The following is a 12,833-nucleotide window of genomic DNA, read 5'->3' on the forward strand; positions in this document are numbered from 1 at the left end:
CTTCTCTGCGTCGTCCCGCCGGGTTGCTGGATATCATGGCTCTGTATAATACTAATATTATGAGGACTTTGAGAGAAGATGTCGAGTTGATGCCCAGCAAAAGAAAAGAAACATCTTGGCCGGCGTCATCACAAAGTAGATCCAACTATGTAACAAGCTGCACCATCTTCCCCCTCCGCCATCGACCTCCTACTATCATCAATTGAGACCTATCTCGACAGACTGACAGATAGCCAGACAGCCAGTCAGTCAAGATGGCCGAAACGCCCGACCTGGCCGAGATCCACGACTTCCTGGTCGACCTGGCCAGCACGGCGGGCGAGATGATCACCAGCGCCCACCCGCTCATCAACGGCGTCGGCTCCAAGAAGAACAGTAAGAAGACGCTCTCGCCCTCATCCGTACTATAAGATCAAGCGCTAACCGGCAGACCAGGCTCCGATCTGGTGACTGAGACCGACCGCGCTGTCGAGGCCGCCGTCTCGGAGGCCCTGCGCACCAAGTACCCTCACTACCAGTGCGTCTCCAACCCTTATAACCAGCAGCAAACAAACAAGCAGCAACAAGAACAAGCAATAACTGACCGCAAGAGCACCAGGTTCATGGGAGAAGAGACGTACGACCCGTCAAAGCCGCTGACGGACGAGCCGACCTTCGTGGTCGATCCAATAGACGGCACCGTCAACTTCGTCCACGGCTTCCCCTCGGCCTGCATCTCGCTCGGCTTTGCCATCAAGCAGCAGCCTGTCGTGGGAGTCGTCTTCAACCCGTTCACCGGCACGCTCTACAGCGCCGTCAAGGGCCGCGGGGCGTTCATGAACCGCACTCGCAAACTACCGCTTCGGGGAGGGGATGTCGAGCCGCTCATGGGACTGAGCAGTGCCCTGGTGGCCGTGGAATGGGGCTCGGACCGCTCAGGACCCAACTGGGAGGTCAAGCTGCGTACGTTTGAGAGCCTGGGCAAGTCCAAGGAGCAGGGCGGCGCGATGGTGCATTCGATGCGCAGCATGGGCTCGGCCGCCTTGAACCTGTGTGCCGTGGCCTCGGGCGTGCTGGATCTCTACTGGGAGGGCGGCTGCTGGGCCTGGGACGTCTGCGCCGGCTGGGTCATCCTGGCTGAGGCCGGCGGCATCATGGTCGACGGCAACCCGGGCCAGTGGCAGGCAAAGCTCGACTCGAGGCGGTATCTGGCCGTCAGGGGCTCGCCGGGGGGCCAGGGACAGCGCGAGCTCGTCCAGGAGTTCTGGTCGCACGTCGGCGGTTCTCTCGAGTACTAGCTGCTGGATGATCTTGTCTATTGATGATTGAATGCCTATAGATAAAACGGTTACGAGATATATAACTTTTAGACATGGGATTTAGTTTTATATATAACTATACGAGTGGGGGGTTTCAGCCGCAACGCTGGTCGATATCTGTATAAATTATGCCTGCAGCGCCAGCAACGTATATCAACAACAAGATAAAGGCATAGAAGTTGCAAAGATACCAGGATGGAAGAAGCAGTTCAGGGACGAGTAGACGGGGTCCCTTCTACCGCCGGCTTCTCTCAGGGTCACTTCGAGTGGCAGACTCAGGATGTGCGCTCGACAGTGCCGGCGGACAGCATCATCGCCATCATACAGACCGCGGACGAGGACGAGGACAGCCTGCTCTACCTGCAGCACGATGCAGACGGCGAATCAGCCCGTCTGGAGACGCTGAAGCTGTCCGGCCTTGCGTCTCTGCCCGGATACTCCTCCCTCTGCCACGGCCGGCCGTCCCATCTCGCAGCCAGCGTCCGGCTTCATGTCATCGTCTCGACGCTGTCCGGCACCCAGAAGGCCTCGTCGTTCTTCCAGCAGGCAGTCAAGCCGTTGCTCTCGCATCTGCGGCCGGAGGGGGACTATACAGTCCATGAGACCGAGTCGGCAGAGACAATCACCCGCCTGGCGAGGACCGTCTTCCTCCCGCAGGCGCTGGCCGGCAACCAGCAGACACTCATTCTGATGTCTGGCGACGGCGGCCTGGTCGACCTCATCCGCGTGCTGGCCGAAGCTCCAGCTGCCTCTACGCTTGTCCGGCCCGTCGTCTGCCTTGTGCCGATGGGGACGGGCAACGGACTGGCCAATTCTACGGGTCTGCTGGCCGACTCGACCCTGGGGCTGTCGAGGCTGGTCCGCGGCTCGCCCGCAGACCTTCCGGCCTTTTGTGTGCGATTTCCGCCTGGATCGATGTACGTGACGGACGAAGGACGCGGGAGGGAGCCGGTGGGAGCGGCAGACGTGTACGGGGTGGTGGTCGTGAGCTGGGGACTGCATGCCTCGCTCGTTGCAGACAGCGATACTGCAGCGTACCGGCGGTTCGGGGTCGACAGGTTCAAGATGGCCGCCCAGGAGCTGCTTCAGCCCGCCGACGGGAGCGCCTCCCACAGCTATTCAGGCTCTCTCGTCCTTGTCCGAGCCGACGGGGAAGAGGAGGGGGAGGAGGAGGAGGAGGAAGAAGTGGTCGACCGGCCATCCCACATGTACGTGCTGGTGACGCTGGCCTCGCAGCTCGAAAAGGGATTTATCATCTCGCCGGCCTCAGCACCGCTCGAGAAACAGCTACGGATAGTCCACTTCGGGCCCGTCCCGTCCGAGAGAGCCGGCGAGCTGATGGCGCTGGCGTACGCTGGGGGCAAGCATGTCGACCAGCCAGAGGTCGCCTACGCCGCCGTCGAGGCCGTCAGAATCCGGGTGGCGGAGCCGGACGAGCGCTGGCGGAGGGTCTGCGTCGACGGGAGGATCATTCTGCTGCCCGACCAGCCCGCCAGACGAGCGAACGAGCCAGACGAGGCCGTCCAAGGGCAGATTGAGATTCGGCTTTCGCAGCGCCAGTTTTGCCAGCTCGTGATGTAATTGATATTCACGTATTGTCACTTTCCCCGCCTGCTTTGTCATAGAATACGTGTAATACCGTTACTCAGCCTCACCTTATCTGGCCCAAACTTCTACTTACTATCAAACCGACGACGACGACGATGACGAGGACGAGCAGAACAGAAAACAGCCTGAGAAACCGAGCTCAACCGCAGACAGACTGGTGCGAGAGCAGATGCTGGTGACTCCCCGGACGTACCGGCTCTCGCAGACTCCAGACAGCGGCGTCTCCCTTGCGCCTGAAGCTCATCCGACCTTTCGTACCCTGCGTGGCTGGAGTGTGCCTCCTGCTGAGACCCGGCGGGCAGCGGAGATGCTGCTCGTCCACCAGGCCGGCGGTCTCAAGGTTGGCGAGGTAGCTCGGTAAGTGGCTTGCTGGCCCACCGCATAAGCTGTGTGTGTGTGTGTGTGTGTACACTGACTGTGATTCTGTGTAGATATACCCTGACCTATACGCCCTCCGCAGACCGCATCCTGCCCACGCCCTCACAGCTGTATGTCAAGCTCCGGAACACGGCGGCCACCCCTCTGCGTGCTGCGTATCTCCACGGGCCCTATGCGTTGCATGTCTCCTGTAGGCCAGCTGCCTTCGACCCCAACCGCAAGTTCGACCAGCATGAGGTCGACGGCCTGCCGCAGTTCGAGCCCAATCTGAAGCCGGGAGGAGCCTGGGATGCCGTCATAAAAGTACCCGAACGAGTCCGGTCTCCGTCTGCTGGAGCTGCTGGACCTTCTGCTACGACGGGCGTGACCTGGATAATAGAGATATCGTCGGAGATCATCTTCTCCTCCACGGCCTCCGTGCAGTACGAGCTTCTGGTTGGCCGAGATGCTGCCTCCGTCGAACTGGGAGCTCCCGCCATGGCCAACCTGCCCCCTCCCGGCCAGCTTCGAGACCATGCCAAACCCGGGCCGTCGAAGAAGCAACAGCAGCGTGAGCGGCCAGGTAGAGTGCCTGGTGTATACTCGGAGTCTATCAAGCTACGGGTAGACGACACCGCCAGTCTGTGGAACCTGCCACCATTTCCTTCTTCGGCAGAGAGTAGTAGTGGTAGTGGTAGTACTAGTAGCGATCCCACTACCTCTGCCACGGATAGGCCAGCGGAAGGTTCTGCTTCCCAACAGGAGCAACCGAAGAAGAAACGCAAGAAGATACATTTTGTCCTCGTGACACATGGACTCCATAGCAATCTCGGTGCTGACATGCTCTACCTCAAGGAGAGCATCGATGCTGCCGCAAAGAATGCCCGAGAGGAGGCCAGAAAACGGAAGAAATCGTCAAACGGCGGAGATTCTACCGAAAATAGTGAAGATGATGAGGAAGACGTGATTGTCAGGGGATTTCCTGGGAACGCAGTGAGGACAGAGCGCGGCATCCAATACCTGGGCAAACGGCTGGCAAAGTACGTCCAGCTCATGACATACCCAGATCAGCCGTACCTCCCGCTGAAGTCCAAGAACAAACTCAGACGGCCACAGGCTCGCCAAATTCTCGGAGACAGCGAACGTCAGGGTCGCCGACAAAAGGAGTATGCCTATCAGATCACTAGCATCAGCTTTATAGGCCACTCTCTTGGGGGCCTCGTCCAGACGTATGCCATTGCATATATACAAAAGCACTGCCCAGACTTCTTCGACTATATCCGACCCATCAACTTCGTCGCCTTTGCCTCTCCTTTCCTCGGCCTAAGCAATGAAAACCCCATGTACGTCAAGTTTGCCCTCGACTTTGGACTCGTTGGTCGAACAGGTCAGGATCTTGGCCTGGCGTGGAACGCTCCTTCAAAAGTCCGCAGTGGATGGGAAGCCATGATAGGAGGGCTGGGAAGTGATGCAAACCGTGCTCACGGTCAGGACCCAGGGTCGAAGCCTCTCCTCCGTGTCCTGCCCAGCGGTGCCGCCCATGAGGTCTTGAAAAGGTTCAGAAATCGTACCATATACTCAAATGTTGTCAACGATGGCATTGTTCCTTTGCGTACCTCCTGCCTCCTCTTTCTTGATTGGAGAGGCCTCGAAAGAGTTGAGAAGGCAAGGCGGGAGAATGGTCTCGTCGGAACGGTAGCTGAATGGGGATGGGCGCAGTTGACTGGCCTCAATTCGAGTGCTCGCGTTGTTGCTCGCGCGCCTGGCTCGGCAGATGACAAGGCTCAGGAGAGAGGTAGCAAGTCAGGCGCTCAGTCACCTCGTCTAACACCTCATCCAGCTAGCGGAGAGAGCTCACCTGGACTGCCTCTGGCCAGTCAGTACTTGCAGTCAGAAAGTGACCCGGCCCTGGCATCGCCCCAGAGGCTAAGTCCAACCAGCTCACCTACGTCACCTGCGTCTCCCGGGCCCGTCAACAGCTTCTTTTCCTTCTTCCGACCACAAAAGAAGAACAAGGGGCAGAAGATATACAAACGTTCGCAGACGCTTCGTACCGATACACAAAATGAAGAGACTGCGCCCACAAGCAACCCGGAGTTGACTGCACCTCCAATGCGAAAAGGTCTCGTCCGTGGAGACTCTCTGTATGATGAGGAAGATGGCTGGTATACTCCTCCGAGAACGACTATCCTAGAATCAGCCGGCGACGTTCTCAGCCCACCCCTGCCTCCGCTTGAATATCTTATAGACCCGTCGTCACGACCTAGAACCATCTTCCATGACCGGGTGTATCACCCTGATGATATCCCTCCACCTCCACCCACCAGGGCCCGAACTATGTTTCGATCGCCAAGTTACAGTTTCAGCCGAAGTGCCTCGATGGAGAACACTGGCTCGCAGGCTGGGGCTTCTGATGGTAGCAAAACGCCAACCGAGATACCCCAGAAGGGCAACAGTGGCATGAAAGTAGAAGAGAAGATTGCAAGGGCTTACCACCGTGATCTAACCTGGCGCAAAGTTCTGGTCCGCCTAGAACCAGATGCCCATAACAACATTATCGTCCGCCGTATGTTTGCCAATGCCTATGGCTGGCCAGTTGTCAAGCATTTTGTCGATACTCACTTTGGCTATACTGCCTCTGCTCGTGAATCAGACGATCTAGAGTCTCGAGAGGAACGGGCTAAACCGATGAACGTCCCAGCAACTGACCAGGGAGAAGAGGTTTTAGGCCAGCATGATTTGCCGCGTTGTCAGGCCTCGCCGAACACTGGACCGGATAACGGACCGTCCAGCCCTAGCGACAAGAAAACTGCCTCTTCTCTTCAACCAGATGCTTCATCGAGGTTGCAAGGCAGTATAACATTTGAGCTGAATAAACCTACACCACCAATCGAGCGCCGATTGAGTAGTCTGAGCATGAATTCAAAAGCGTCTCAGACTGACTCTGCCCGGTGGACCGATACATACCTCGAAGATGACGGTCGTGACGAGGAATCTGCTGAGGATGACGTCGAGCATTACAAGAAGCATGACGGCATTCGAGCTTCAGACTATTTAGAAGCCAGCACTCCAAGGCCTGGCAGCTCTGAAGCTCAATCGCCCGTATCTTGAATGAAACGCCAACTTCGCGTGCCGATGACTTCCCTTAATCCTTTAACATACCACATTTGAATCCTGATAATTCTATAGCCCTTCTCACCGTCATCAATAGGACGCACTTGCATTGGTTAGGAGAATGATATTAATATTTTCAATTGCCTTTTCTTTGTATATTGTCGTATTTCTGTGTGTAGGTGGTAGTGTATATATGTATTTACGTTGTCTATACTGTAGGCGTGATATATAGTGTAATGTCATTATAATATCGTGTGAGATACCGGTTATACGTGACGGAAGCTATGCTACAAACGGTGTATCTTTTTCATTCCCGGGGAAAGCTCATGACATAGACCGAGTAACACATATCCCGAGTCCGCTCCTTACCTGCACATCTAGCAGACCTCCTCGGTCCGTGGTATCGCTGGACCGTGAAAATAGTCCAAAGAGCACAGAATAGCCACAGTCCTTGAGCCATAACGAAGGACCTGACACGATTCTGAAGAACCTTGTATCCTGTATGAATGTACAAGGTGGAAGCCACGGTGAGGAGTGAACACAGCTATGGCTTGTGACCATCTATTCTTTCAGAGTAGGCGCTGCCAAGCGTAGCACAATGGAGTTTACTCCTGAGGGATATAAACCTCATAACCCCTAGCAGACCTGGAGTGCGGCTGTTGATAAGGACAAAATCTTGACTCGAGTTTATCTTCACTTTTCAGGGGCGTCAGGAAGTCGTTCGATGACGTATTTAGCACGGGCAACACTCATAACTGGTACACCAGGAATTTTTCTATCATTCCATCGTCAGTATTCTATTACTCGCAGTTCTCTAGGTATATCAGAGATAAGCGAAACCCACCTTATCCGTCTCTTTAGATCACGATCGTTGGTTGCGACAATATATATTCGGTGTTTTATAACTCGGTCCACAATGCAGTCATCAGCGTACGTGCCTGTATGGTCACATTTGAGTCTTTCGAATCGAGGGTCCTTTGCTATCCGCAAAGCAAGCCGGTATTTTGGTCCTAACTTCTCCAACTCGGCTAATACGCAGTCTGTAATAATTGGGATACATTTCGCGAACAGGCAGTCCATCATACTTGGTATAACATCGAGTTTATGCTGGACTGTGTGGGATAGAAAGTTTGTGTCGACTAAGATTGAGTAAGGTGGTGCGAGCGAGGTATTGAACTGGAAGAATAGTGCAGACGGAGCTTGAGGTCTGTCATGGGATAGGTAATGAGTTGTTAGCGTTGGTTTTTATATAATAGAGGAAAGGTGGCTGCTGTCAAAAGTGGAAGAGTTTCGTACATTTCCCGGACAACATTGTCGGCCTTTGCTTTCTTTTCTTCCGCCTTAGCCTGATTCTGCTTCCTGTATCCCGGGATATAATTTCAGTATGTCTCTCCCTTCCATACGCAACAATATATATGTGACGAGGCCTTACAGCCGGTTGTCCTTTTGACTGATTATTTTTTTGACCTGGCTAACGGTTAGTGATGGTTCTCGAAGTAACTGGATGCGGGAGACGAACATGGCCAAACTTTCTAGTTTTCTTTGCAATTCCCATTCTCACAAATTGTTCAAGTGGCTGCTAGCAAAAGAAAAATGCTTGACAGTAACAGTTATCAATGAAAATCAGAGGCGAAGTGCTTGTCAAGCTGGGTGTTTTTTATGTTGAAATTGAAAATGTTCGTTTTTTTACTTTTCTTGATAACCTTTCTAGAGCCTCAATCACGTGACGCTTCTATGTTTTTTCAATGTCGGACAAAATGAAGCTGAAAGTGAAGAAGACGAAGACGAAGACGAAGAATCAAGCGATTTGATGCCGTCAACTAGGATATTGGTTCGTCGCTGCCTTCGAAATGCGATGCAGGCCTTTGGTATGGTCACCACGATCACTACTATTTAGCAGAAATGCTAGGTACCGGCCGTTGTCTACATCCACGCAAGCTCCGCCGCGGACATCCAGGAATGCGCCCAATGGATTGAACAGCCTGAAGGAAAAGGCAGCCAAGCAGGGAGGCCAGAAAGAGCCTCGCCGCAATCTTACAGAGCAGGCCATGCGGGATCGAGAGGATTTACTGCGAGAATTTGGTCTAGAAATGGTTCCAGGCACTGCTGGCCAGGGCACAGGTGCTGATATCAATAAGATGGGCCAGCTGCAAATAACGGATGCAAATCTGAGTAAACGGCCTCATAAGACTGCCCTGGTCCTATATAGAGCCCCGGCCTCTCTTACAGAGAGAGACTTTTTACGCATCCTGGCCCCGGGAAAACACATTGAAGGGTGGAAGAGCCAGGGAGGACTGGAGCAGAGTAAGTAGCTACTACTACAAACAGAAGTGGCCTTTAATTGACGCTTGTATACAATAGTAATTCCTACCCGGAATCCGAAGACTCTGGACCGAATGAATGGTTGGATTCTTCTGTTCTCGAATCCCGCTGCGGCCGCTGCATACCAAGGGAAAGTACATAAGTTGCGTGAGCTACTTCGAGACAAAACTCCGTTCTACCCGGCGTCCAGCATCGACCTTCCATCTAACTATGAGGTTCCGGGATCTATGGGCTTTACATTGCAAGACTATACGCTCACCGCACCCTGGCAATTCCCCCTGATTACCGCTGAATTTTTCCCGTTCAGTAAATGGGTGTCATCCTGTATCAGAACCCAGGAATCGATTACCGGCGTGATAGCGCACGACGAGGAAGAACCTCCTGAAACTTCGACACCGGTGCCATTCTCCTCCGATACAGCTGGATATCCTGTACGAATGTGCATTTCGCGCGATTCATTCCTCAGCCCGACGAGAAAATCGCTGATCAATTTTCTTTACTGGGATGGGGAAAGGAGATCTGTTCCCTGGGATCTTATCGAGGGTTGGGATAAGGTGATATTCCTGACTAACGGGAAGGAGGATGGCAGCACGCCACTGGGTGAAAAGGCTCATGCGAAACCCAAGTTCGGAGAATACGACATCAGCAACTGGAGGGTAACGTTCAGGTCTGCATCTGATGCTAGGAGGTTTGTGAGGACATGGCATATGAAGGAATTCCCACAGGCGGAAGATATGGACTACTGTGATCCGCCGCCAGTGATCAAGGCTGAAGCTCTCTTCTGGGACGAGAGTTTTTGAACCACTTGATCAGTTACCTTATAATATAGGGTAGGAAACATCTCGACCTGACTGTACGATATGTATATTTACGGATAGAAGGTGAACCATGTAGAATCGATTAGATACAATCCAGTTATCTTTATCAGATATCACACATAGCAATGACAAGAAAGCAAACGAGAGGAACAACCAAGACCAATCAGTAGGTGGAGGGGATAGAAAAAAAAAAAAGACCAGGAAAGACTCGGAACAGAGCAAACGCCTTCTAAGCAATAAACACAATTCAGCCGGGAAGAGGAACTTGTGAGGTACACAGAGACGGTGGGATGGGGGAACGGACGGAGAGAGGTATATGATATGTGTATCTCGACATGGTCTCATGCCAAAAAAGGAGCAACGCGAGCAAGATCAAGGTGAATGGGAGGAAAAATGAACAAAGAATAAATATACAAGGCGGAAAGGAGACATGACGGATCGTCGGGATACTTCTCTCGTATATTTCTTTAATAAGAAGAATTTCACCTCTCTCGCCCTCCAAAAAAGGTAAAGTAAAAAAAGGTCGATAATGAATAAAGAATAGAAAGCGAGAATAAAAAGTGATAGAACAAAGAGATAGGTTAGGTTGTGGAAATAGTTCTGAGCAAAGGGAGACGGACTTGCTGGGGCTATCTTCCGTCTTGCTAGCAGGGCTGTGATGTGATGTTTCATTTCACATGCCGTAGAACTAGCAGCATGACTTCCCGAGAGAGCCGCCGGCGCCACCGTTCTGGTTGTCTATGTTGACGCCCTGGGAGCCAGCCTGTTCTGCCTTGGAGACATCCATGTCCTTCTTTATTTCGGTGGCGAGACTGTAGAAGGCCTTGTCGACGTTGATGTTGTTTTTGGCAGAGACTTCGAGGAACGGGATACCGAGCTCGTTGGCGAGCTGCTGGCCCTGCTCGACCGTTACGGCGCGCTTCTCTTCTCCGTCACATTTGTTACCGATTAGTATCTTGTGAACTCCCTCGCTGGCATGCTGTTCAACGTTCGAGAACCAAGTTCGGATGTCTATTGGTAATTAGTTTGAGAGTCAATATGAAGAAAATCGAGGAGAGTAAACAAAAAGATAAAGATAAAAAGAGTACGAACTCTTGAATGATCGCTCGTCAGTGACATCATAGACAAGCAGGATGCCCATGGCATTGCGGTAATAGGCAGTAGTGATAGTTCGGAATCTCTCCTGTCCGGCAGTATCCCATATCTGCAGCTTTACCCGCTTGCCGTCGAGGTTTATTGTTCTGATCTTGAAGTCGATGCCGATGGTGGTGATGAAGGACGGGGTGAAGGAGTCTTCGCTGAAACGAAGCAGGCAGCAGGACTTGCCCACGCCAGAGTCTCCGATGAGCAGGAGTTTGATCTGGAGAAGTGAATGTCAGCACAGGAACCAGGTACTTCCTCTACAAAGTAGCTGAGGTCCCACCCCCAGACGAGAGACTCAGGGGCAAGCAGAGGCAGTAGAAAGAAGGGGGAAGGACACGCATACTAGAAAGTCGTAATTCCGCGTCCCCGCCATTACGTCAAGCTGTGAGAGGGTACAGGGCGGTCTGTCGAAGATTCACAGGGCCGGAAGGAAGTCTGGGGATACCGTGGATGACCCTGTCGATAGAAAAAGAGCTGCCTGGTGAGCGATGCCGTATCACTGGCCGCGGTGTTGAGCTGGCGTAGCGGCGGCTGCTCTGCGAGTGACGCTGCTATGTTTTCGAGATGCGATAGGTCCGTCCAGGCGAGACCAAAACCAGGGTGAATCGAGCCCGGGAGAAACAACAGCGAGACGGAGCGGCCACGAGGGCTGTTTATCTGTCTCTTCTGGCTGTCACTGTTGCCTGGTCTCCTCTGTCTGTCTGTCTGTCCGGATGCTGTGCAGGAGGATGGCTAATCTCCGGTGCGTTTCGATGGCGTGAAAGCTGTGAGACGGCGTGTGTCAGCAAGGGGCAGCAAAGTCCAACGGGCAGCCCGGGGCATCCTCTACCTGTCTCTGTCTGCTCGTTTCCTGCCGTCTCTGTCTGTCAACTGCGTGATGTCGGCGTTGCTGGCGAGTTGTTGCTGGCGGTCGAAAGATGAAGTCAGCGTTTCGACCTTTTTTTTTGCCCTTTGCCGCAAAAGGAACAAGTCACTCGTCTTGGCACTGGCCACATAGACGACGGCGAAATATCAGATATTCATTATATCCTGACGTAGAATAAGATACAAAATACGATATAAAATGTATAGAGACAGGAGAGGAACAGAGAATCTACAGAGTACGCAGATTAGATGTGGGAGAGGCTACGGCTGACGGCGCGGATAGTGCTGAGAAACAGGAGCCTGGGGACGACCCCTGGATGTACCTTTGGAGGCTACAGAATGTATATAGACAGGCAGGTCGCTGATGAGATCCTGATGATGATGATGATGATGATACTACGAGTAGATCCATTTGGAATATGTCCATCTGATCTGGTCGACCACTTTCATCTGGTGGGCGATGCCAGCTCTCACGTTCAGCAGGTCGTTCAGGTCCTCGTGGAACTCATGGTAGATGGCTCCGGGGAGGACACGCTCGGCTCGTTGTCGCAGTGTCTCGGCCTCGCATATCAGGAGACCGTGGTCCTTGTACGAGAGGACTCCCGTTTGCGAGGGGAGAGAGCTCATTAGGATCCGGTTGACGGTGCTATAACAGCTGTTAAGAGGTGTGTGTGTGATATGGAGGGGAGAGGAGGCTAATCAAGAGTAGAGGACTAACCGGAGAGAACGGACGATTTCGCTGCGTCGTTGGCCCTGTCGTAGGCCTCTCCTGCTGCCGAGGAGGCCGGCAGCCCACTGCACGGTGGCATAGGACACCAGGATACTGGGAGTAAGTCCGATGAAGCTGGTATGTAATGGGTTAGCAAGCTGGAGAACGAGTACAAGGAGAAACGAACCCGGGAAATATAGACGTAGACGTACGCAAAAACAAGTTCCTGGCTCTTAAGGATGGAGTTTATGCCGCTGATGGCTACCTCGACGTCGACTTTGGTCTTCTGGATCTGGATGAGCAAGGCAGTGACGAGGTCGCCGCGGATGGCACCGATGAAGGGCCGCTGCAGGTCCCGTTCGTACGCTCGCAGGACGGGCGTCAGGTCGCCCTGCCGCACCCCCTGGCGGATGAGGTCGAGCGCATCAGGGTGACTGGAGGCGAGACCAAGGTCCTGGGACGGGCGGGTGCAGACAAAGTCGACGACCATGCGCTCGAGACTGGAGAAGTCGGCGTCGAGACTGTTCTTGCTCATGAGGGCGACCTCGCTCTTCTCGTCGTGCCGGATAGTGCCCACCAGCCGGGTCAAGGGCTCGATGA

General features: G+C 53.4%; 7 protein-coding genes across 7 annotated transcripts in view; 4 read left to right on the forward strand and 3 right to left on the reverse strand.

The window, feature by feature from the left end:
* Positions 1–254: 254 nt before the first annotated feature.
* TERG_08537 (uncharacterized protein) lies at positions 255–1,277 on the forward strand (the record flags this gene model as incomplete). The annotated part of the gene is made up of 2 exons (XM_003230885.1): positions 255–375; positions 436–1,277. The coding sequence occupies 2 exons, from the start codon at positions 255–257 to the stop codon at positions 1,275–1,277; spliced, it is 963 nt and encodes a 320-aa protein (XP_003230933.1).
* A 64-nt stretch (positions 1,278–1,341) lies between these two features.
* TERG_08538 (uncharacterized protein) lies at positions 1,342–2,879 on the forward strand (the record flags this gene model as incomplete). The annotated part of the gene is made up of 1 exon (XM_003230886.2): positions 1,342–2,879. The coding sequence occupies exon 1, from the start codon at positions 1,494–1,496 to the stop codon at positions 2,877–2,879; it is 1,386 nt and encodes a 461-aa protein (XP_003230934.1). The 5' UTR covers positions 1,342–1,493.
* Positions 2,880–3,075: 196 nt separating this feature from the next.
* On the forward strand, positions 3,076–6,374 carry TERG_08539 (uncharacterized protein; the record flags this gene model as incomplete). Its single annotated transcript, XM_003230887.1, has 2 exons — positions 3,076–3,263; positions 3,338–6,374. 2 exons carry the CDS (start codon positions 3,076–3,078, stop codon positions 6,372–6,374), a joined length of 3,225 nt encoding a protein of 1,074 aa, XP_003230935.1.
* A 696-nt stretch (positions 6,375–7,070) lies between these two features.
* Positions 7,071–7,898, reverse strand: TERG_08540 (uncharacterized protein; the record flags this gene model as incomplete). Its single annotated transcript, XM_047748969.1, has 4 exons — positions 7,071–7,152; positions 7,222–7,584; positions 7,674–7,736; positions 7,810–7,898. 4 exons carry the CDS (start codon positions 7,896–7,898, stop codon positions 7,071–7,073), a joined length of 597 nt encoding a protein of 198 aa, XP_047604962.1.
* An 875-nt stretch (positions 7,899–8,773) lies between these two features.
* TERG_08541 (uncharacterized protein) lies at positions 8,774–9,499 on the forward strand (the record flags this gene model as incomplete). Its single annotated transcript, XM_003230889.2, has 1 exon — positions 8,774–9,499. One exon carries the CDS (start codon positions 8,774–8,776, stop codon positions 9,497–9,499), a length of 726 nt encoding a protein of 241 aa, XP_003230937.2.
* A 706-nt stretch (positions 9,500–10,205) lies between these two features.
* TERG_08542 (GTP-binding protein ypt2) lies at positions 10,206–11,033 on the reverse strand (the record flags this gene model as incomplete). Its single annotated transcript, XM_003230890.1, has 3 exons — positions 10,206–10,528; positions 10,610–10,877; positions 11,004–11,033. The coding sequence occupies 3 exons, from the start codon at positions 11,031–11,033 to the stop codon at positions 10,206–10,208; spliced, it is 621 nt and encodes a 206-aa protein (XP_003230938.1).
* An 887-nt stretch (positions 11,034–11,920) lies between these two features.
* The window catches only part of TERG_08991 (uncharacterized protein), a gene marked incomplete at both ends in the record, with an annotated part of 2,535 nt that continues 1,622 nt past the window's right edge, over positions 11,921–12,833 (reverse strand). Inside the window, 3 exons of the mRNA XM_003230891.1 lie at positions 11,921–12,170; positions 12,243–12,368; positions 12,446–12,781. Of these exons, the coding sequence (XP_003230939.1) occupies positions 11,921–12,170; positions 12,243–12,368; positions 12,446–12,781 (712 nt within the window). The remainder of the gene's footprint in view (positions 12,171–12,242; positions 12,369–12,445; positions 12,782–12,833) is intronic.

The sequence above is a fragment of the Trichophyton rubrum genome (genome assembly GCF_000151425.1).
Source record: "Trichophyton rubrum CBS 118892 genomic scaffold supercont2.16, whole genome shotgun sequence".
Classification (NCBI taxonomy): domain Eukaryota; kingdom Fungi; phylum Ascomycota; class Eurotiomycetes; order Onygenales; family Arthrodermataceae; genus Trichophyton; species Trichophyton rubrum.